Below are 24,809 nucleotides of genomic sequence, written 5' to 3'. Positions count from 1 at the left end.
TACCTTTGTGATCCTCTCCTGAGAATATCCTCCTTTGGTCTCACTGTGTGAATGCCTAGAGACCTGTGTAATTAATCATGTCCCAGTATATTTTTTTTAACCATCCAGTGTGTTTACTTGTAGATTTACAGGAACATTCTAGTTATCACAAATGAGGGAAATCATGCAACCTATGTTTTGGGGGGTCTGGCTTACTTCACTTAATATAATTTTTTCCAAGGCTTTCCATTTCCTTATGAATGGTACAGTATCATTCTTTCTGATGGCTGAGTAGAATTCATATATATATATATATATATATATATATATATATATATATATATATATCACATTTTCTTGATCCATTCATTCACTGAGGGGCATCAGGGCTGATTCTGTATCTTGGCTATAGTAAACAAATCTGGCTGTGAAAGAAATGCAAATCAAAACAACATTGAGATTCCACCTCACACCAGTTATAATGATTATTATCAAGAAAATTAACAATGACAGATGCTGGCAGAAATGTGGCCTAAAGAGAATTCTATTACACTGTAGGGGGGGAATGTAAACTTGTTCAACCACACCGGAAAGCAGTACGGATGTTCCTTGAAAGACTAAACATAGAGCTTCTCTATGACCCAGCAATTCCACTCCTGAGCATTTATCCAATAGAACACAAGCAAGGCCACACTACAGTTACCAGAATTTGCTCTTGAAAGATGCTATTTAACCCAAGGGCACCCAATGTGGGTAGGGCTGAGCTATTCCACTTGCCACTGGATGAAGTAGATAAAGACCAAGGAAGAACTGAGGGAAGCATGTGACATCCTGATGGGAAAGTGCCCCAAACTTTTGCATCCTTTTGATTTTACATTAGGAAAGTGTTAAAAGATTATAAGGAAAAAGACCTATTGTTCCTTTAAAAATCTTATGGCTGGAGGTGTTCATAAGCACTGAAAACAAATGTTCCATTTAATAAGACTTTAAAAAGGCATATAAAAAATCCCAGTGAAAAGAGAAACTTCTCTGAAGAAGAAAGAAGGATGGCCAATAGACACATGAAGAAATGCTCAACCTCCCTTGCCATAAAAGAAATGCAAATCAAAACAACATTGAGATACCACCTCACCCCAGTTAGAATGGCTATAATCAAGAACTCCAATAACAACAGATGCTGGAGGGGATGTGGACAGAAGGGAACCCAACTGCATTGTTGGTAGGAGTATAAACTTGTTCAACCACTTTGGAAAGCAGTATGGAGGTTCTTCAAAAGACTCCATATAGAGCTCCCCTATGACCCAACAATCCCACTTTTGGGCATTTACCCAAATGATCACAAACAAGACTGTACTAAAGCTACCAGCACAACTATGTTTATTGCAGCATTATTTACTATAGCTAAGATATGGAACCAACCCAGATGCCCCTCAGTAGATGAATGGATCAAGAAAATGTGGTATATATACACAATGGAATTCTATGCCTCCATCAGAAAGAATGACATTGCCCCATTTGTTAGGAAATGGAAAGACTCAGAAAAAATTCTATTAAGTGAAGTAAGCCAGGCCCAAAGAAACATAGGTCCCATGGTTTCCCTTATTTGCAATAACTAGTATATGTCTAAGACAAGCAGAAACGGTCAGATAAGTTGATGTTAGGTGAAATAAACCCCAAGATAAGGACTCAAATATTTTTCTTTCTTGCTGTTGTTTCTGACATATTTATACGATGATTTATTTGTTGCTTTGTATGTCCCTCCCCCACGGTATAACCCCTGTTTTCACTGTATTTGATGTTGGTATAATTTATGGAGGGGAAGGGAAAAAACAAATTGTTTAAAAAGGGATACAGGTGGACCCATTGCAACAATGAGATGTATAAGACGTTATGTCGAAAAACAAACTTTACAACTTTGGTTTTGGAGGGGAGGGGGAGATGGGAAGGTATAGTAAGGGGAAACAAAGGAGGAGGCAACAATGCTTGATAAGAAATGTACTCATTACCTTGCTCATGTAATTATAACCCCTCTGTATGGTATTTTCACAATTAAAAAAAATCCCAGTGATATAATTGTTATAATAATGCAACATTTTGTATTTGTTTAACTCGGCTTTTCCATTTTCTCTAATTGACTCTGTATATGAAAATGTTCTTATATACTTTCTCTTTGGTGATTATTCTAAATAGCATTTATGCCTAGCAACATGAGAAATTATAATGAATGTTGAAAACTCATTAGCAGCATATTTATGAGGAATGAAAATAGATTCTGAATTCAACAATAACCAAGATGCAAATGTCATGTTTACTGTAATATAGTACTTATTTACAGTGTAGCAAACTAATAACCAAAATGTCAATTACTAGGTATTTCTAGTACCTGTTTTGACTGGAATTGTATAAAGCATAATCCATAATTGTTCTGTTTTGTGCTGCTACTGGGGTTGAACTCAGGGCCTTGCCCCTCCCCCGATGTGAGAGAGAATCCTTGACATATATAATCTCCATTAAGCATACCAATAAATAAGAAAAATGAGTCAACTTTCTGTAATCATACACAAGACATTCATCCAGGACAATTCCTTTACCCCTCTGATCCAACAATCTGCCATTCACTAATTACCAAAAACACATCTTTGCTTTGCTTTCAGAGGAGCTATGGCTTTGGACCAAGCGAGGATTGTGCTGGGTATGATATGGTGACATCCAAATTCCTTAAAAAATGAACTCCTTCAAGAGCTAGAGAGTTATCAGCTTAAGGCAGCTGAGACTAGAACAGCCCTGATGAAACAAATTATGGATCAGATTCAATTGCATTTGAAAAGTAAAATTGAGACAATTGAGGTTCTTGACTGTTTCTAGGCTCTCCAGACCTGAGGGGATGGGTGGGGGGTAGTGATTGATGGGAAGGGGTGACATGGACCTGTCTTAGAGTATTCTCATAAACTGACGTGTTGAATGGGAACTCCTTTGTAGAGCTACTAAAAGAGGAGGAGGAGGAGGAGGGGGAGGGGAAGGGGGACGGGGAGGGGGAGGAGGAGGGGGAGGGGGAGGGGGAGGGGGAGGGGGAGGAGGAGGAAGTGGCCCTTGCTGATTTATTTCCCTTCCCAGCATTGCTTGACTTCCAAATAAGAGAGAGCACGTCTGTACCATTGCCACAGCTGTCTCACTGGCTGCAGACCCACCCACCGCCCTCCAGCTTTGGCCAGAAGTGCTGTACTGGAACTGCTCTCACAAAGGTTGGCATCATCATCAACCATCACCTTAACATCTGCTGGGCTTCTCGCAGAGTTACTGACCCCCATACCAGGGGCTCAGCACTTTGCATTGAAGGGAGAAGCAAAGGCCACACAGGCTGCTGAGTGGACTCCACATCGAATGGTCCAGACTATGAAAAAGCAGAGTGGGGGCTGGGAACTTGGCTCAGTGGTAGAGCACTTGCCTTGCATGCCTGAGGCCCTGGGTTCGATTCCTCAGCACCACATAAGCAAAAAGAAAAAAGCCGGAAGTGACACTGTGGCTCAAGTGGTAGAGTGCTAGCCTTGAGCTGAAGAGCTGAGGGACAGTGCCCAGGCCTAGAGTTCAGGCCCCATGACCAGACCCCCCCCCCCAAAAAAAGAAAAAGCAGAGTGTTTCAGATGGAAAGTTGAGTAAGATGTGTTCTTGGGCTAACCCCATCCTCACAATGCCCAGCCCTCATTTGAGGTGCACATCGGCTGGGGAGGGTGTCTTTTCTCATTTCCATTATGTATATCATCCCTAAAAGAGCATGGTAGCCTACGAATGCTCTCTACAATCTGCTCTTCCTCCTCTTCCCCAACCCCCTCCTCCTGATTTCTCCTCCTCCTCCTCCTCTTCCTTCTTCCTTTCATGCAGGTTGAGGGGCTTGCACTCAGATCTTAAGTGTTGTCCCTTGGCTTTTTAGTGCAAGGTTGGCACTCTACTACAGAACAGAGCCATGCACCAAACACCTATTAGTGCATGTACCAGGAGTTGCCATCACCTTGACATTGTGACTTTGGTTCCTCTGGCCACTGGCTATTTCTTAGCTACTTTTTGAAGCATAAAATTCTTGTCTTGGGTTCTGGCTACTCCACTTTCTTGAAGTAGATTGCTCTGATTGCTCCTCCATGTCTTCCCCTCCCCCCTAGCCCCCCCCCCCCCAATCCCTGGCCATCCCGAGGCTTGAGCTCAGGGCCTGGGCATTGCCCCTGAGCTGCTTCTAGCCCTCCACTGCTTGAGTCACAGAGCCCCTTCTGGACTTTTCTGAGTAGTTTATTGGAGGTGAGAGTCTCATGGCCTTTCCTGTCCCAGGTGACTTCAAATAGAGATCCTCCGATCTCAGCTTCCTGAGTAGGTAGGATTATAGGTGTAAGCCACCAGCACCCAGGATTCCTCCAGGGCTCTTAGTTCCTGTTCACCTTCCCCTTCCCTCTCCCCTCTTTGGTGCTATCTAGGGGCTTGAATGAAAGGCTTAGGTACTGTCCCTGAGGTTTTTGTTGTTAGCTCAAGACTAGCACTTTGTCATTTGAGCCACAGCTCCACCTCTAGTGTTTTGCTGCTTAATTGGATGTAAGAGTCTCAGGGAACTCCCAGCCTGGGTTAGCTTCAAATGGTGATCCTCAGATCTCAGCCTCTTGAGTAGCTATGATTAACAGGCCTGAGCCACTGGGTGCCCGGCTCTCTTTTCTCTTTGTATACTTTCTTCCTTTTTCTCACATTTTAAATGATCAATTGGTTGTACAGGAGGATTGCATGTGACACAACCATGTGTGCATACAATGTGCCTTGATAGAACTGACCTGCTCTGTTAAGCGTCCTCTTCCCTCCTCCCAACCAATCTCAACTGGTCCCACCAATCTATTTTCACACATGTACATAAAATATTTTGACCAGGGCTGGGAAGGTGCTCAGTGGTAGAGCGCTTGCCTTGCATGCCTGAGGCCCTGGGTTCGATTCCTCAGCACCACATAAGCAAAAAGAAAAAAGCCAGAAGTGGCGCTGTGGCTCAAGTGGTAGAGTGCTAGCCTTGAGCTGAAGAGCTGAGGGACAGCGCCCAGGCCCAGAGTTCAGGCCCCATGACCGGACTAAAAAAATAAAAATATTTTGACCATATTTACACCTTCTTCATACTTAAAAAAATAAAGACAATAGGAAAATGTATTAGAAGAGAAACAGGACAAAAAGAGAGCACAGGAAGACCACAGTTGAAGGTACCTTTGCTATCTTGGGCCATCTTCCACCATTTTCTTGGTTACAGAGCTCAGCCTTGGGGGTATTTGGATCTCATGCAAAACCATAGACTTCTGTAAGTTTGGATGTCATCAGACACTGCGATTCCTTAGCTAGAGTTTCCTCCCCAGCCTTGATGGCTCTTGAATAAGAAAAACAAAACAAAACACATCTTTACCTTTTCACTAAATGCCAACCAAGTTACTGAATGTAAGCAATAAGTCACTGTAACAACAAAATATCTGACTTCATTATCAACAGAAATTAGGTTTATTTTCACAGTTTTTAATTATTGCAAATATCTCAAAAAAATTTCCCTTTTACTTCAAAATCATGATGGGCATTTGGTCTATCCACCTGAACTTTATACCCAATAAGGAAGTATATAAACATGAATATGTTTACTATTTTAATGACTAATTTCTTATATTAATTTCTATTGTAATCCTGAGATTTTATTTCCTAAAGAGTATTAGAAACACTTTTTTTTTGAGAAGAGGTCAACAGACTTCATTAGAAGGCTTAAAGTTTCTTGATACTCCCCTCCCACCCCCACAAAAGGTGAGGGACCTTCTCCTTTAAAACATCTTTGCCAGATAGTACAGTGAGATTTGTGAAAACCATCATGTCTTTGGTAGCCAACTCTTCTAAAGTCTAATCACCTACTCAGTTTTGATTCCCACCTCTAAAGTTTCAGCTGCCTGCACTATCAGTAGTCTGGCTTGTCAGATTGCTATCTAATCTGCTCTGTGATATTGATACCTGGTTTTTGTCTTAGACCTCTGGCTTATATCCCAGATTTCTTCAACTCTCAGTCTTCAACTTGGTTTATTAACCATAGGCCTCCATACCCTATGTGTCTGCTGGGTAACATATTAAGTAATATATTAAGCCTTCAGATAAACTCTAGAAATTAACTTTTTCATTCACGGTAGAAAATAAAGACAGATGTATTATCAGAATAATCTTTTTTCCCAAAGATAGTCCTTAAAATGTTTACAAATTAGCTAGAAAACTGTCAGGAAATTTTAGTTAGTATAAAATAAACCCTATTTGTGATGGCTTTAACAAGACACAAAGTCAATGATATGATACATGGCTTTGATGCAGATTTGCAGAATAGAGATATGGAAACAGGTTAAACCAGAAACAGGGACAGAGGCAAATACTTTAGGTAAAGGGCCAGCTAGTAAATGTGATCAGTTTGAGGGCCACAGCCTGTAACTCATATGTAAAGGAACACACTGCAATAAAACTCTATTGACAAAGCAGCCAGCTAGCCAGACTGCACACACAGGTTGAAAATGTTGACTCTTGTGAAGACTTGTATTCATACGGGAAAGACAATATGTACTTTTATGAAAGTCATCTTGTATTTTATAAATGTTTGCTTCTATGTTTAGAATAGGAAAACATTTTCAGAGTGATTTTAATGATAGCAAAACCAATATATAATGTCTTTAAACTTCCTTATTTTGTTCCAGTATTGGGGCTCAGACTCAGGTCCTGGGAGCTGTCCTTTAGCTTTTTCACTCAAGGCTGGCACTTTATTACTTAAGATGCTTTTTGATGGTTAACTGGAAATAAGAGTCCTCAGACTTTCTGCTTGAGCTGGCTTCAAACCTTGATCCTCATATCGCAGCCTCCTGAGTAGGTAGGATTACAAACTTGAGCCACAGGCACAAAGCTAATATTAAAAAAATTTTGGACACTAATGGAGGATTGTGTATATTTTATTGTATTCAATTAAAAAGGGACAACTATAGGAAGGGCTTAGAATAAGAAATAGGTAGAAACTAAACATAGTCAAATCACTCTTTTAAAAGAATCCAAATGAGTAGTATTTGGGCAAAAAATTCACGAATTGGAGACCTCATGATCTGATTTCTTTCCTTCTGGAACTATTAATTAACATTGCTCTCACAACTCTGTAACTCCCCCGACAAAAGGAACAAAAGTAAATACAGAAGTGCAGGGAAAATTGGTTCATGTCCACAGCACGGTGCGACTCAGGGAGCTTTGCTCACACAGAAAACCCTTGCTAAAGAAGTATTCCTAAACTATTAGCAAATACTAAAAGCGGTGACCCTCCTGGGAGACTTCCTTGGAACCCTGAGTGGTTTTGAAAAAAAGGCACAGATTCGGCTCAAATGTAAAATATGAGGGGCACAGACGCAGCACCATTGTGTGGATAGGGGTGGGGCGGGCGGGGTCCCGATTTCCAATGTTGATAGAAGGCTTCTCATTTCGCTTGGTTATTTTTTTCTCCTACAATTACAGTTTTGTTAAGAAAAATAAAATATTGGTTATCTTCTCATCTGGGTTTCCAATTTTAAGGATCCGAGAGAACTTTAAAAAAGAGTTTATCATTTTATCTAAAAGAATCGCCTTTCAATGCAAGCCTGGTGGCCTATGCTGTAACCCCAGCCTCTGGGAAGCCGAGGCAGGAGGGGTATAAATTCAAGGCCAGGTTGGGCTACATAGCGGTGCATTGTCCTAAAATAAAAAGCTGGAGAGATGGGCGCGGCCAGTCAGTCCCACCGACCCCGCCCTGGAGGACTCGGGGGAGCCTGTCCTGAAGACTGTGAACCCAGACCTTTCTACTTAAGTTTGCTCTTGTCTGAATCCTTCCCATCCTAGGTCTTGGCAAGTCACCAGTGCTCCCAGAAGGGGCTGGGGCAGTTGGGAGGGGCTGGAAAGGAGGGGACCTGAGGGTCTAGAAGAGAGGTGCCTAAAAGGGAGGTGGTGTGGAAAGGAGGGGTTGAGGGGGCGGGTTCTAGGAGGGAGGGGCCTGAGAAGGAGGGGCCTGGGAGTGAGGAGCTGGAAGCCAGGAGACTGAAAGGAAGGGGTCCAGGAGGGAGGGGTCTAGGAGGAAGGGGTTTGGGAGGGTGGGAGGGGTCTGGGAGGAAGAGGTCCAGGAGGGAGGGGTCTGGGAAGAGAGGAATTTGGGAGGGAGGCTCTGGAAGGAGGGGCCTTGGAGGGAGCGCGGGGTCTGGAAGAGAGGGTCTAGGAGGGCGGGGTCTGAAGCCACGCCCCGCAGGAGCCAGCGGGGAGAACCCGGAACTACAAGTCCCATCAGTCCTCGCGGCAGCCGGCTCCCCCCTCCCTTCCCGCCCCTTCCCCGCCCAGCCCGCGGCAGCGGCGGCGGGTTTTCTCTGCGGACCGGGCGGGGGAGCCGGATCCCCGCGAGCTTCCCCGACGGCGGTGGTTCCAGCCGGGCTTGGCTTCCGCGTCCGCCTCAGCTCGGAGCTCGCGGCTGTGAGAGTATGGTCATCCGCGTGTTCGTCGCCTCGTCCTCGGGCTTCGTGGCGGTGAGCTCGGCGGGGGCCGGGGTCGGGGTCCGGGGTCGGGGTCGGGGTCGGGTCGGGGGTCGGGGGCGCAGGCGGGCCCAGCGCGAGGGTCCCGCCGCCCGGGGCTGCGGCGCCCCGGGAAAGGCGAGGGAAAGGCGGGGTCGGGCTCTCCCGGAGCCCACCGGGCGCCGCCCGCGCAGGGGGCGGGAGGGCGGCCCTGCTCCTGCGGCCGACCGGGCTTTGGGGTGGGGAGATCGGACAGCTTGGGGCTCTCCTCTCCCCTCCCTTCCCCTGACAGCTTCAGGGCACTCCCCCCTCTCCTCCCCGCCCCTAACAATTTTCGGGGCTTCCCTCTCCCCTCCCCTCTCCTGAGTTTTCGGGGTTCCCCTCTCCGCCCCTGACAGTTTCGGGGCTCCAGTCTCCTCTCTCTTGACAGCTTCGGGGCTCTCCCCTTCCCTCCCTGCCCTTGACAGTTTCGGGGCTCCCCTCTCCACTCCCCTCCCTTGACAGTTTTCGGGGTTTCCCTCTCCGCCCCTGACAGTTTCGGGGCTCCCCTCTCCCCGCCCCAGTTTTCGGGGCTCTCCTCTCCGCCCTGACAGTTTCGGGGCTCCCCTTTCCCCTGCCCTTCCCTCCCCTCCCTTAGTTCTTCCCCTAGTTCTAGGGTCGCTAACCGGTGTAAAGGGGGGGGGGTGTTGGCCCCGGATGCACTTAGTTTTCACACCCAGGCGCTGACCAGGTTTGTCCATTTGTTTTGTAAACATGTGTGCATGTTTTCTATCCACCCTGAAATGCTGTGATTTCAACTCGGGAATCTATAAATGATGTTTTCTAAGTTAGTGGTAGCTGTTCTGTTAGGAAGATACTGCGTTTTTTTAGAAAGTTTTTTTTTTTAAGAAGAGAAAAATTCAGTAGCCAGAGATGTCAGATTTTATGGAAAAAAAGTCATATATTTGACAGATCATTGAGGGATACTCCTAACGAAAGCACCTGGTTATTGAGACTTGGTTTTCTTACCCACGAGTTAAATTACAGAGTCAGGAGTCTCCTTTGAGAGATTCACAGTCAGATATATTAAAAATTACAAGCCAGGTGAGTGGCTCATGCCTGTAATCCCAGCTACTCAGGAGACTAAGATCTGAAGATCGCATTCAAAGCCAACCCCAGGCAGAAAGACCCCGAGACTATTTTCACCAATTAACAGCCAAAAAAGCTGAAAGTGAAGCTGTGGCTCAAGTGGTAGAGTGCTAGGTTTGATCAAAAAAGCTAAGGACAGTATCCCAGGCCTTGAGTTCAAGCCCCAGTACTGGCACCAAAACATAAAATTACAGTGCTGAATGTTTAAAATTTGGCCAATTGTCTGCTCAACCAGAATGTCCCAAAATTTGTGTCTAAAGTGGGTAGGGTGGAGGATGGGATGAACTATTGTTTGAAAATCCCTATAAAACTGTGGGTGCTTTTTATTTAAAAAGAAACCACCACCACCTTTGTAGTACAAGGCCCTGTGTCAGCACTGGAAGCTGTCTATGGAAAACTTTATCTTTGTGTGCAGGCATGCGGTGGTTCTCCAGCTTCTTGCTTTCTGAGGTTTCCTGGTCCTTGTGCTTGCTTAGTCATACCTGCCTTTTCCCCATGGAAGCTGCCCTTGATGTGATGTGTTTGAAAACCTGTCCTGTTTCATGGCTTGGTTTATTTAAATGCTCCCCTTAACCATGCAGCTCTTGGTTTTCACCACCAACTTGCTTCAGTAATGGTTCCAATCCTACTTTATTGATTATGGAAGGGAAGGATCGCTTTATACTATTAAAACTACCTTGGGCGACTCAGAGTCTAATGTGAGATAATTACATGGCTTATCCTGTTGATAGGTAGTATATTAAGATACCAAACCCTGCTTTCCTAATTCATCAATTCCATTAACAAATATTTATTGTCTGCAAAGTTTGATGTTCTATGCTTTGCATGTGGAATTAAGAAACCAGTTTTAGTACTAGTAATGCAGGTTTGGACTCAGGGCTCTAACTCTGCCTGAGTTTCCCTTCTGTCTAATGAAGAAGGCAGACAATAACTCAGAACCACGTTCTGATTTTACAATGTTTTGATTTCATTGGTGGAGTAACTGTGGGTGAATTCCCACAGGAGCTTCCTTTACTTGAACAATATACCTATTAATCTCAAAGTACATCTTGGGTGTTTTACTGGATGTCTCACTGAAAGACACACAGCTGCTCATAGCAGGTGTTCTGATGTGGTTTCCTTTGAGACACATACAATTAACACACATACACACATACACATAAACCTCAAATACTAATTATTTTAATGGTCTGCTGATGAAAGACCTAGTCAGTACTCATCCATTGACTCTCCCCAATTGTAATATTGTCTCCTTTCTCAGTACATGGTTTTTCCCCAGTATTGATACGTACTCTCATATTCAAGAATAATGGTATCTTAGCAGTAGTGAAGGTGTTTAGATTAGCTCTTGGGTTGTGTTAAGCTGTTGTGGGAATGCTTTGTTTTTTCTCCAGCGGTGTTGGATTATCTTGGCACTCTTTCACCCAGTACCCAGCTGTGACAAGCCAGTGGATATGAGAACAAACAATTGGATTTCCAACTCAGTTTGGTTTTCACTGACATTTATTAACCATAAGGAAGGAATATGACTAGAGTTAGACTAAGTAAGTCTTAGGATCTCCACAAAGATGCTCAACTCCAGTCAGCGGTACATTGAAACCCACTGTTTAGAGAACATCTTCATGTCTTGTTCTGATGGCCCTGAGCTCTGGAGCTTTGGCAGCTGGAATAACTGCTGGTTGCCCTTCCCTTCTCCAGCTCCAGGTGAGGTTGGCTTTCACCAGGAAAGGACATTATTGTGCCCTGGTGCCTGAAGATCACATGTCCTGTGGCTGTCATTCATGTGATAGTGGACAGACACATTGTTCTTTCTCTAAGAAGATAGTGTAGTCACAGAAAAGTAACTTTAAAATAATTAAAAGTTAATTCTGAATCAGTACCTGAAAATGGAAGCCTTGGTAACTTTGTCCAGGAAATATGTAAAAGTTACCTTGTAGTTGTGTGTGCGCATGCCTGTGTGCATGCACGCATAACTGTCCTGGTACTTGAACTCGGCCTGGGCGCTGTCCCTGTGCTTCTGTTGTTCAAGGCTAGCACACTACCACTTGAGCCACAGGCTCACTTCCAGCTTTTTTAGTAGTTTAGTGGAGATAAAAATTTCACAAACTTCTATCCCCTCCCCTTCCCTCCCCTCCCTCCCCTCCCCTTCCCTTCCCTTCCCTCCCCTTCCCTTCCCTTCTTTCCCTTCCCTTCCTCATCTGTGATCCTCAGATCTCAGCCTCCTAAGTAGTTAGGATTACAGGCATGAGTCATCAGGGCCCAGTATCTTGTAGTTTTTAAACATGAGAATCATTCATTTCATTCATTTGTTCATTCAATGGCATTTTCTAAGCCTCTGCTCTTACCTAGCTCTGTTCTTGGTCTTAGGGAGAACTGGATGAGATTGGAGAGCTTGGTTCCTTAAGCAACTCCCAGACTCAAGTGGGGGTGGTAAGAGGACAGGTAAAACCAGCAGTAATGGTTTTACCTTTAAAAGTCAAGATGTAACCCAAGGTCAGGTACCTCTTTCCATGACATTCTTAGTAGACCTAGAAACAATGCAGGCAGCCGAGGGGTGAGGGGTGCCTTAACATTGCCGGATGCCAGATAAGGAAGAAATAGCTAGAAGTCATAAAATGCATAAAAATGCATAAAACACACATGGGAGCTTTAGGCTGATGTCAGCCAGGATTGAGATAGATGTGAGCCTAGGAGAGTTTGTGAGCCCTTTTTGTGCAGTCTGGGAAGTGGGGAGCGCAGGTGGAAAGGGATGTAGCGGAGGTGGAGGCCCTGTTGTCCTCTTCTCAGGCAGGAAGCCCATGACAGCAAACTCCATGGTGCCCAGTGCTGCAGGGCTGTCTTCCACTATCTGCAGCTTATCTGCTGCTTGGGAACCTTTATTCCTTCACCAACCAAGGTGCTCTCTGGCAGAGGAGGATGCCTGGTATGGGCTTCAGAAGTTTTCTTCTTCCTACTTATTTCAAAAAACAAATAATGAAGTCTTTTAACTTTCATTAAAGTTCCTGGGCACAACTGGAGTTGGAAGGAAATAAACAGCTCCCCTGTCCTCCCCTCCCTTCCCCTGTCCTCCCCTCCCTTCCCCTGTCCTCCTCTCCCTTCCCCTGCCTTCCCCTCTCTTCCCCCACCCTCCCCCCTTTTTGCAGGTACTGGGCTTGAACTCAGAGTCTGGAAACTACTCCTGAGCTTTTTCACTCAAGCCTAGTGCTCTTGCACTTGAATCACCCCTCCAAGTCTGGCATTTTGCTGGCTAGTTGCAAGGAAGAGTCTCATGGAATTCTCTGCTCAGGCTACCTTTGAACTGCAGTCCTCAGATCTCAGTCTCCTGAGTTGCTAGGATTATAGGCGGGAGCTACTTGTATATGTATGGGTGTGTGTATCACCTGGTGGGCTCTCTCTCTCTCTCTTTTTCTCCACCCCCCAATGAAATCCAGCCACCTAGGATTATGGAAAGGAACGTTGGGCACAGAGATTAAATGGCTCACTCTTAAGTCACGTATGCAGTTGGTGCAGAGCTATGTTGTCATTAGAGTCCAGATTCCTGCATGCATTCATTCGCGAGTTCCTTCATCCATGAATTCCTTCGTGCAGTAACTGATTTACGTGTTTGCCAGACACTCATTGGAAGCTAAGTAGCAGGCTCTCCGTTGTTGTGACTTTAGGTGCTAGGTGTCTGGATGGTAAGGAAAACAGATACAGACTCTGTCTCCTGGCACAGGGGTTGACTCTGTCCATCATAGACCATTTAATCATGCATACGATTTAATCAAGGAAGTTGAAGGACTGATGTTGACTTGGTGACTGTCATGGGTAGGGGACACAGATTGGACAGCAGTACATCCTGGATGTTGGAGAGCCATTGTCATTGGGAGTAAAAGAGAGAGAAATTGGGAGCCCAGCTAGGAAATGTGGAGCTTGTTCAGGCTTGTGAGTAAGGGCAGATATGAAGGGGAAGCATGTACAAAATGGGCTTAAAAGTTGTTCTGCTCTTTGCAGCTATAAAATGGATGCGTACTGCTTTGTGTGATTATCACGCTAAGCATGAAATTACCAGTCAAGCTGTTGCTTCTCCATAGAGTGTATTCAGTGTAAATTTCTGTGTAAGGATGCCAGGAAAAATAATTCCAATGCAGTTAAAGTTGGGATGTGGGTGTGTGAAAATAGATTATTTCCTTAGATGTCTAATGCCACAAGGAACTATGAGAGAGGATGGCAGTGGTCTGTGGGATCTTTACTGTCACACTAAGGGAGTGACTTCCCACCTTTGCACACATGGGAGGCTGAAGTGAACTGACCTGTGGTTCTAGAGCTGTGAGAGCAGAGTCCAATCCCTGGGGACTGAGTCCATCATGGATGCTTGATGTCTTGTAGAGTTCAGGTCGGTTCCCACAGTGCACCACGCCCCAGCGCTTCTCCTGGTCAGGGCACCGGGAGGAAAGTGTGGAGCTTTGCAGTCAGAGCATTGAGGAAGTTGTTAGGTTTTTAAAAAGAGGTGACCGAGTAAGAACTGAAACTGCACCACGCACGTGGTATTCAGGTAAGGGGTTTATTCAGTAGACCTGCTGGGACCAGGCAAGGTTGGCACTCCACGCGGCTGGCAAAGGAAAAAAAAGAGGGCGGTCTGGCGGCGGTTTAGGCCTTATATAGGGTAGGGGGCGGGGAAGGGTGTGTCCAGGTAAAGGGAAGTGGGATCAGGTGGGAGAAAGGTGTGGCCACATCAGGTTAGGATGTGACCTCAGCAGATGCGGACGTGACCTCTTCCAGGTATCCCAGTTGCCTAGGTAACGCAGGTACTGGGCGAGGTCTGTTCGTCGTCCAGGAATGGACCTTACATTCCAGCCTTTTGATAATTATGAAAAAGGGCGAAGACTCTCTCTGGCTACTTCCTGCTGGCAAGGGGCGTCGTAGGGGTAAAAGGCTGGGATGTGGTCCATGCTGGGAGAAGGCAGCAGGCTGCAGCTGTCACTTGGGTGTTGATTCCTCGATGAAGTCTGGAGGAGGCGGGTCTGTTGGACGGAGTCTGAAGAAGTTTCATGAGGCATTGACGGAAACCTGAACAAATGGAAACTCTGACAATTTTTAAACCTAGAATGGCTAGCCTTTGAGAGGGAACCTAGAGGGGAGGGTCCCCGGGACCCAGCCTGCGTCACACTCTTCAGGGCACAAGCCAAAAAGTAGAGTCAGTCTGGTGAGTGAATAAGAGCTGACCAGGCAGAAGCGGCGTCCCGACTTCCCCCAGAGCCCTCTAGAGAGAAATGGCCAAGCCCCCAAAGCCAAGCGTCCTCGGCTTCAGAGGTGACCGGCCTTTCAGCTAAAGGCCGTAGGAGCTCTCTGGCGTGGCGCCACGTCTGGACAGAGACTGAGTGACAGAGAGCCGTAGAGTAGTTTCACTCACCAGAGTAGAGAAGTGGTGTGGACGTGGATGTGAAGGCCAGAAATGGTATTGGTGAAAAATCTCGCATGGTGTCAAGGCACTTTGGTTCACACAAAAGGGGTAGTTATTGGGTAGATGAAAAGAACACCATGCGCTATTCAGGCAGGAAAAGAAGTTACTGAACTGTAGTCCCACCCAGCATGGTGGAGAAGCATGGCTGAAAAAGGAAAGGGGGGGTAAGAGAGGTGACCTAGTAGGAGGTGACTGCTTCCTGGTCTGCCAGTTCCATGATGTCTGCAAGAAGCGAGTCTCTTCGATGAAGTCTGGAGGAAGTCTTCTCAGGCAGGGGGCTGAACAAAGATGAAAAGCAAATATATTACTGGAAAGAAAAGATTGGATGTCCATGGCTTGGAGGTGACCTAAGGGATGAGGTAGTGAGGTCTTTGGGGAGGAGAGCAGTTAGCTCAGTGTTACTCACCCGGATCTTCAGGGATGCGAGATAGCCTTACCTTGGTAGGCCCAAGGGGGGAACAGGTGTACCTCGAAGTCAGTGTTGGCATAGAAGGGGCAGGAGCAGGAGACCTTTTTATTCTTGACAGGTGAATCCACTGTGGCTGTCCCTTGAGCTTGACTGCTGTGGGGGTGGTCAGCAGAACCTGGTGAGGGCCTGTCCACTTAGGGTGTAAACCAGATGGATTAAGGGTCTTGAGAAACACTTGATCACCAGGCAAAATTGGGGGAGTGGGAAAGGGGCCTTGATGAGGCTGAGGGAGACACTGGTCAGCATGTTGGCGCAGCATGTGCCTAAGAAAGGTTAGGACGGGAAGGTAGTCTATTAGTGGAGTTTTGGTATTGTCAGTAGGGAAATTACCTAGGAGAAAAGGTCTTCCATACATTAACTCAAAGGGGCTGAGGAAAGTAGGGCTGCGGGGAGAAACACGTAAGCGGGTGAGCGCCAGGGGTAACAGTTCTGGCCAGGATTGCTGGAGCTCTAGAGAAAGTTTAGTAAGTTGTGTCTTAAGGAGCGCATTAGCTCTTTCAACCTTTCCAGAAGACTGAGGCCTATAAGGAATGTGAAGATTCCACTGGATGTTTAGAGAGGATGCCACCTGTTGGGTCACTTTGGAGATGAAAGCAGGTCCATTGTCAGATTGAAGTGACCTGGGTAAGCCAAACCTAGGAATAATTTCTTTAATAAGGACAGAGGCAACTGTGTCAGCTGTCTCCGACGTTGTGGGATAGGCTTCAATCCATCCTGAAAAGGTATCAACCATAGTTAGAAGGTATTTTAGCCGCTTATATCTGGGCATGTGAGTGAAGTCTATCTGCCAGTCTTCCCCTGGGGTGTGTCCCCGTGCTTGGTGTGTGGGGAATGCAGCTGGTCGGAGACCACCCTGTGAGGAAGTAAGAGAACACGTGGGGCAGGCTTGGGTAATAGCCTTTAGTCGAGTAGTTAGGCTAGGGCAATGGATTAAAGGTTTAAGAAGGTGGGAGAGAGGCTTGTATCCAATATGCAGCGCCTGGTGAACCTGGGAAAGAAAGCTGTCTGCTTGTGTCTCAGGAAGAACAACTCGTCCTTCCAGAGACCACCATCCCTGTGCTTCCTGGGAGGCTCCCTGGTGCATAAGTTCCTCGATCTCCTGTGGGGTATAAGAGGGTTGAATTGAAGGCAATACCAGAAGCAAGGGAGCTGGAAGTTGTCCCTGGAGTTGTCTCTGGGCTGCTAGCTTTGCCTCCCGGTCTGCTTTTGAATTGCCGACTGTAATGGCATCCAATCCTGTCTGGTGTCCTCTGCAGTGGATGACCGCAACCTGTTGGGGAAGGGAAGCAGCTTCTAATAGTTTAAGAATAAGTGAGGCATTAGTTATGGGAGTCCCTTTGGTGGTCAGGAAGCCACGTTCCTTCCAAATTGCTGCATGAGAATGGAGAATATGATAGGCATATTTTGAGTCTGTATAAATATTGATCTTCCGGCCCTTGGCTAGAATTAAGGCCCTAGTTAAAGCTATAAGTTCTGCCTTTTGTGAGGTAGTGCTAGGGGGCAGAGGGCTGCTTTCAAGAATGGTAGAGTTATTAACGATGGCATAGCCCGCAACTTGGCTTCCTGAAGAGGTAGATGTGGAACTGCCATCGATGTACCAGGTGTCTTCTGGGTCAGGAAGAGGAGTTTCCGAGATACCTGTAAAATGGGGTGTGAATTCCTCCAAGGTCTCTGTACAGGAATGGGAAAGAGGGTTAGAATTGGATGGAAGCAAGGTGGCTGGATTGAGCGGGGAGCAGCTTTCCAGTGAAAAGTCAGGGTTTTGAATAAAAGTAACATGAAACAGCTGTAGGCGGGAAGGGGAAAGGGAAGACAGGGATTTATGAGACAAAAGGTCCTTTAGTCTGTGGGGAGAGCGAATGGTAGTGGGTTGGCCAAAAGTGAGTTTTGTGCTCTCCTGTGCCAAGGTGGCTGCTGCGGCCAAAGCTCGAAGACATGCTGGCCAGCCTTTTACCGTTGGGTCTAGCTGCTTTGAGAGGTAGGCCACAGGTCTAAATGAGGGGCCTGACATTTGTCCAAGAACCCCAAGGCCAATTCCCCACTTCTCAGTGACATAGAGTATAAAGGGTTCCTTGAGGTTAGGTAGAGCCAGTGCTGGAGCCCGAAGAAGCGCTTGCTTCAGAACTTTAAATGGGGTGTCAATGGGCTTTGTGGGGTCTGGCGGCTCCAGTAGGGAACCTTTGGATGCCTCATAAAGAGGTTTGGCCAATGTAGCAAAACCGGGTATCCAAATACGAAGGAAGCCTGCAAGTCCCAGGAAAGACAGAATGTCCTCCTTGGTCTGTGGGACAGAGAGAGACTCAATGTAGGCTTTTCTATCAAGGGTAATTCTTCTCTCTGTAGGAGTTATGGACAAACCCAAGTATGTTACCTCTGACTTTGCTATCTGGGCCTTTGAAGGAGAGACTCTATATCCTTTTGTCAACAGGAAGTTGAGGAGGTCAGCTGTATGTTGGCGAGCCAACTCAAAGGAAGGGCTGCAAAGCAAAAGATCATCCACATACTGGAGAACAATGCTAGGAGACACCTGAAGAGAGAGGAGATCCTTTGATAAAGCCTGTCCAAAGAAATGGGGACTGTCTCGAAACCCTTGAGGGAGGACCGTCCAGGTCAGCTGTTGTGCCCTTGAAGTGTCTGGGTCCACCCAAGTAAAAGCAAAGAAATCTTGGCAGTCAGGATGCAGGGGGATTGTGAAGAATGCATCCTTGAGGTCCAGCACCGAGAAGTGGGTGGTACCAGGAGGTATCTGTGAAAGGAGAGTATATGGGTTAGGCACAACAGGATGAATGGGAAGGACTGCAGCATTAATAGTGCGCAGGTCCTGGACTAGGCGATAGGTCCCATCAGGTTTAACTACTGGCAGGATAGGGGTGTTAAAGGGGGAGTTAGTGGGTCTGAGAAGTCCTTGTTTAAGAAGGCGAAGGATGATGGGTTTTAAACCTTGCCTGTGCCTAAGGGAAATGGGGTATTGGGAAGTACCAGGGAAATGGGTAGGGTCTTTAAGTTTAATGAGGACAGGAGTATGGTGTCTAGCCATAGTAGGAGTGGAAGTATCCCAGATAAGAGGGTTGACAAGATCTGGAGGTAAAGGGAAAGGATTTAGTTGGGAAGTTACAGGTGGAGGTTCATCTAAAGATAAAAGTAGAACAGGTGTGGGCTGTTTGGGGATATGGAATGAAAGGGAGACTTGAAATTTAGAGAGCAAGTCCCTTCCTAGGAGTGGGGTAGGACAGTGAGGTAGGATTAGGAAGGAGTGTGAAAAAGGAAAGTCTTCTATTTTACATGATACTGGTCCCGTAGTTGGGGGACAGGTAGGTAGGCCATCTACACCCACCACCGAGATCTGGGAGGGAAAAGTCTTGCCTGTATATTGACATAGCACCGAGTAAGTCGCTCCCGTATCCAAGAGAAAAGATATTAACTTACCGGCTACATAGAAACACACCCTGGGCTCCGTCATTGTGATGGTCTGGTTGTTGGGAGCAGGTGGCCCTGGGCACCTTCATTCTGTAGCCAAGCAGAAAATCTCCGACCGGTCTGGCTCCGCCTGCCTGGGTGGGCGGGGTGGGGGAGGGGCTGGCCTACCTTGTGGAGGTGAGGAGGGGCAATCGACTCCCCAATGTCCTTGTTGTCCACACCTTGGGCAGGGTCCAGGTGGAGGTCGTGGTGAGGGACAGAATTTCGCCCAGTGGCCCTCTTGCCCACACTTGAAGCATGCTCCAGGTGGTGTTTGTTGGGTGCGTCTCCTCAGAGGAGGCCGGATGGCAGCAGCCAGGATTTGATAGTTTTCCCTCTCACGGGCTGTCTTATCGGCAATCTCCTGTTCCTCTCGATTATTGAAAACTTTAAATGCCATACTCACCAGATCTCGTTGAGGGGTCTGAGGACCGTTCTCAGCCTTTTTTAACTTTTTTCTAATATCGGGGGCTGATTGGGCAATAAAATGAGTATTGAGAACCACCTTAGCCTCTGGTGACTCTGGGTCCAGCCTTGTATAGCGCTGGAGCGCTACTGTAAGGCGTTCAAGAAATTCCGCCGGGTTTTCATTGGGCCTTTGAGTAATGTGGTTTAATTTGTCGTAATTAACAGGAAGATAGGCTGCCTTTTGAAGGCCAGCCACTAAGCAAGTTATCATCCTATTTCTGCTTTCCCGCCCAGGAGCATTATGTTGATAATTCCAATTGGGCTCTTCCCTAGGCACAGCTGTTGCTCCCACTGGAAAGTTAATATCTAGGCGGTGAGCTTCATCGGCATGTGCCTGGGCTGCAGTCCACACCCTTTCTTTTTCCTCAGCAGTAAGGGTAGAGGATAGCATTAGATATATGTCCTGCCAAGTAAGGTCATAGGTCTGAGCCAGGTTCTTAAACTGCTTGACATAATTATTAGAATCTTGGGCATAAGATCCCAGCCGCTTCTCAATCTGAGCAATATCAAACATTGAGAATGGCGCATGCACCCTAATTACACCTTCAGCCCCTGCCACCTCTCGCAAAGGGCACAGGGGGTCTGGTGGAGGTTGTGTGCCACCAGTGCGAGACCGGGTGTGAGCTGCAGGGGGGGAAGAGATAGAGGGTGAAGGAGAGGAGAGTGAAGAAGGTGGGGAAGGCACCAGATGCTCAGCAGGAAGAGGGGCAGAGTCAAAAAGAGGGTCAGGCACATCAGGCTCCGGAGGGAGCCCTGCGCTAGAGTTGGGTTCTCCACGTGCCAGGAGGAGTGGAAAGGCCGGGCATGATTGGCATAGGGCCGGGTTGTCCCGGAGAGCAAAGAATGGCTGAATATGAATGACCTCAGACCATTTACCATTACGACGGCAAAAATCGTCTAAATCTCTGAGAATGACATAGTCCAAAGTCCCATCTCTGGGCCATCGAGAACGATTATCCAGTTGGTACTGTGGCCAAACTTGAGTGCAATAATAAATCAGGCGTTTCTTGTCGATGCAGTCAATAGACAAGACATCCAGGGAACGCAGGAGGCATTTCAATGGAGTTTCCTCCTTTGGGCGTGACTTACAACAACCCATTAGAAATGCAAAAGAGAAAAACGTAGGGGGAAAAATTTAGTGAGTGAAGGAGGGCTTACTGAATGGAAGCGGTGTCCCAATTTACCACCGAGCCCTCTAGAGAGAAGTGACGAACAACCGGAGTCAAGTAAAGGCCTAGTAGGTTCTCCGGCGTGGTATCTGTAAAGAGACTGAACGACAGAGACCCCTTAGGGAGCAGGTCACTCACCAAAATGTAGAAGTGTCGAGGAAGATGCAGAGGCCAGCAATAGAATTGATGCACTGTGTCCGCAGCAGATAGACGGGTTCATAAAAGGCCGTCAGAACTGCGGGTATTCCTCAGAGCAAAAAGGGAAGAACAAAAAAAAAGAAAAACGAGGGGAAAAAACAGAGAAATCCCAGCTATCCTGACTTTAAGCCTTTATCCGAGTCACGGCACCATTTATGTTAGGTTTTTAAAAAGAGGTAGGCGAGTAAGAACCGCACCAGCACGCACGTGGTATTCAGATAAGGGGTAGGTTTATTCAGTAGACCTGCTTGGACCAGGCAAGGGTGGCACTCCACGTGGCTGGGAAAGGCCTGGGAATGAGAGAGAGCTGGGAAGAGAGGAAAGAGAGAGAAAAGAGCAGAGAGAGGGGTAAGAACAGTAGCACTCACGTGGTATTCAGGTAAGGGGTAGACCTGCTGGGACCAGGCAAGGTTGGCACTCCACGTGGCTGGGAAAGAGAGAGAGCAAGAGAGCAAGAAAAGAGCAGCAAGAGCTAGAAATGAAAGAGAGAGAAAAAAGAGAGCAAGAAAAGAGCAGCAAGAGCTAGAAACGAACAGAGAGAGAAAAAAGAGGGAGAGTCTGGGCCTGGGCTAGCCCTTATGTAGGGTATGGGTGGGGAAAGGTGTGGCCACATCAAATTCAGATGTGACCTCAGCAGATGCAGATGTGACCTCTTCCAGGTGTCCCAGTTGCCTAGGTAACGCAGGTACTGGGTGGAGACTTTGCTGCGAGGAGGGTGGAGTCTGCTCGCCATCCAGGAGCGGACCTTACAGAAGTGACCTTGGAGACCAGAGACAGGGATGCGGATATGATGGAAGGGGAGGCTGAGAGGGCACACACACTTGTTTTCTAGAACTGCTGTCAACAAAACACCCCCACACAGGTGCTCCTTCAGTAACAGAATTGTGTCACCTGGCTATGGAAGCTAATCCAAGTCAAGGTGAGGGCCGAGAGGTTGAATCTGCTCCATGCACATCTCCTCACTGCTGGTGCTCTTCTGGCCACTGACCAGACCTTGATTGGTTGATTGACTGTGTCTATCTGTCCATATTTTCCGCTTATGAGGGCACAGTCATTATTGAAGGAGGGCCTGCACTTATGGGCTCATCTTACATAGGTCCTCTTTAAGGTCCACAAATACCAAGGGCCAGGACTGCCTTTATCTTCTGGGGGACATAATTGAACCCATAACAGCATGCACTGTCTGGGTTGAAATAAAAAAAGACAAATGAATGGAATTTCCCTCCTTTAGTTGGCAAAAACAGAGAGAAGATTACTTAAATCTTAAAGTCAGCAGTTAAATAGCAAATTATATAGCATTAGAATGTGCTTCTCTAAGGTCTGTTGCTACAAAGAGAGATTTATCAGTACTTGCCTCCATTTCTCTAATACATTTCCCTATTTCTCAAATTTGATTGAAACCTGTAAATATAACTATAGCTATAACAGAGGGTGTGGATTCCTTAATGGAATCATGGGCTTTTTAGCCACTTACATTTGGAACTTTAAATAGTAGGCATGTTAATCCATTTGGAGAAAATAAATTTTGAATAAATAAATAATTTATGACATGAAATGCAAGGTAGTTTCCACACTGCAGGCAGGAATGTGTAACTGTGTGACTCTCCCAAACCTTCTTTTTTTATTTTCTGGTTCTCATTCTCTCTCTCCCTTTCCTTCCTTTCCTCCTTCCCTCTTTCCCTTCTTCCATTTCTCTCCCTCCCTCAGTGCCTCCCTCCCTTTATTTCTCTCTCTCTCTCCCTCCCATCTCTCCCTTTCTTCTTCCCTCCCTCCCTCCCCCATCTCCCTCCCCCCGCTTTGTCTTTACCAGTATTGTGGTTTGAACTAAGGATAACAGTGGTCTTTGGATCTTTAGCTCACTGGATCTTTGCTGTCACAGGCAATGGAGTTACTGCCCTTTCACATATAGGGATCTGAAAAGAGCTGACCTGTGGCCTTGAGCGTGCTTAGTTGGTGCTCTACTGCTTGAGCCATGCCTCTGGCCCAAGTTTTTGTTGCTTATTTGGAGTCTCATAGAATTTTCTGCATAGACTGACTTGAAACCTTTCTCTTCCTTATCTTAGCCTCCTGAATAGCAGAGATTATAGACATAAGTAACCAGTGCTGGGCTTAATTTTTTTTTAAATATATAATACTTAGGTTTGATAAAAACTCAGGGCCTTGCATTTGCCAGGTGGGTACTCTGCCTCTTGAGACACGCTGCTAGCTCTTTGTGCTTCATTTATTTTCAGGTAGAGTCTTGCATTTTGCACAGCTGGCCTGGAGTTCTGTGCTCCTGTTTATACTTACTGCACAGCTGGGGTGATGGGCCTGCACAAACCCAGCTTTTTTATTCTCTGAGACAGGAGCTCATGAACTTTTTTATACAAGGCCTAGCTATGAACCACCGTCCTGATCTCAGCCTCTTGAGTAACTCAACTGTTTTTTTTCTTGCCGCTGTGGTTTATCCCCCAAAGGTTCCCATAGGTGGGCGACCCTTTGGGGTGAGGGTGTTGGGAAGGAATGAGGTCATTGGGAAGAGACTGAGGTAGCTGTGTGGGTCCCCAGTTAGTTCCTGAGGGAGTGGCTTGTTATTAAAGAGGAAGCTCCCCCCTCCCTACTTTAGCTTCCCTTCTTACCATGTGATCTCTTCCGTGTTAAACTGTGATGCGGTGGCACCAAGGGACCCTCACCCGGGGCTGAACTGAGCAGCAGCTCCAAAGCTGGACTTCCAGTCTCAAAACTTATGAGCTAATAATAAGCAAGCCTCATTTCTTTTTACATTGCCTAGCCTCGGGTATTTTGTTATAGCAATGGATTAATACACATGTGAAGTAGCAAATTAACATTTCAGGAAGACATTCTACTTCTGATTATTTACAGTTGTCATTTTGGGTCCTTTTTCTAGCTGTAGCTTAAGAGCATGTCATTGAACCTTGATGTTTAGTGTTGTTCTTTTAAGAGTGGTCAGCACATACTATTGCCTGGTTTGTCAGGAGAAGGACTAGAGTAGCTGGAGAAGCTGGGGAGGAGAGGAAGAGCATGAGATTAAAAGCCTAAGTCTAAGGCATTACAGCTTCTCTTCTGTCTCCTGCCCTGAATAGGCCCTGAGCTTGTCTTATCAGCACTGGCTAGTTTTTAGAAACTGGACGGTGGTAATTGGAGAGTTATTATTGTACATTTTTATATATTTTTGTATATTTCATTTTTCCCCCCCCAAACTTAAAAAAATGGCCTAGAAAAAAGCATTTAGTTGGCTGTTTCCTTTCTGGACTCAGGACAGCTTTGCCATAGGTCAGAAAGCCGAACTTGGGTGCCAGGTGTAGGCTGAGAGCTTGTGCAGCCTCAGGAGATTTACAAGCTGGTGGGCCTCCTCTACCTCTGTTGCCGTTGACAGCTGATTCCCAAAGGCATCTGGCTGTTTGGGGTGGTATCAGTATTTGGTAGAATCCAGGGTGTGATTTCCTGGAACTGACCCCCAAAAGGAAGCAGCATGGTGAGGTGAGCATTGGGGTGTGTCAGCTTCACCCTGGGCCCCGGTGGGCTCTGCCAGCTCTGCTACAGCGTCCAAAGCACAATTGGCTGATGCATAAGGTTCTCCTGGCTCCCGGATGTGCTTTCCATTTCCTGCTGGGTGATAGCCAAACTATACAGATATGTTTCTGTCACCTTGGATAGATCTAGTGGCTCTGGGAGCACAGGACTGTTACCACATAGGTAGCATGCTGTACATGTCAGGCTACTGGATTCGGTAAATGCCAGACAAGGCAGCTGCTATTGCTGAATACTACGCCACTATTAAAAGCAGAACAAAGCCAAACAGAAAACCCAAAGCAACAGCAGCAGCCGGCATTGCTATTGGTTTAGTTTTTCTTCTGTGATCTTACTTATTCATGACATTCCCTTGTAGATTAAAGCAAGCAAATAGACCCAAAGAGGAAATGGGGATTAAGAAAAGCGCCAAATTGCAATACCCAAGCACCTCTTCA

General features: G+C 46.5%; 1 protein-coding gene across 1 annotated transcript in view; it reads left to right on the top strand.

The window, feature by feature from the left end:
- Positions 1-8,338: 8,338 nt before the first annotated feature.
- Positions 8,339-24,809, top strand: part of Sh3bgrl2 (SH3 domain binding glutamate rich protein like 2) — a 54,251-nt gene continuing 37,780 nt past the window's right edge. The window contains exon 1 of the mRNA XM_070010819.1: positions 8,339-8,525. Coding sequence (XP_069866920.1) covers positions 8,481-8,525 — 45 coding nt within the window. The 5' untranslated portion in view covers positions 8,339-8,480. The remainder of the gene's footprint in view (positions 8,526-24,809) is intronic.

Source organism: Dipodomys merriami, unplaced genomic scaffold (genome assembly GCF_024711535.1).
Source record: "Dipodomys merriami isolate MVZ:Mamm:240054 unplaced genomic scaffold, mDipMer1.0.p SCAF_8, whole genome shotgun sequence".
In the NCBI taxonomy this organism is placed as follows: domain Eukaryota; kingdom Metazoa; phylum Chordata; class Mammalia; order Rodentia; family Heteromyidae; genus Dipodomys; species Dipodomys merriami.
The sequence above is the reverse complement of the archived record's forward strand: the minus strand, read 5'-3'. Positions and strand labels throughout refer to the sequence as shown.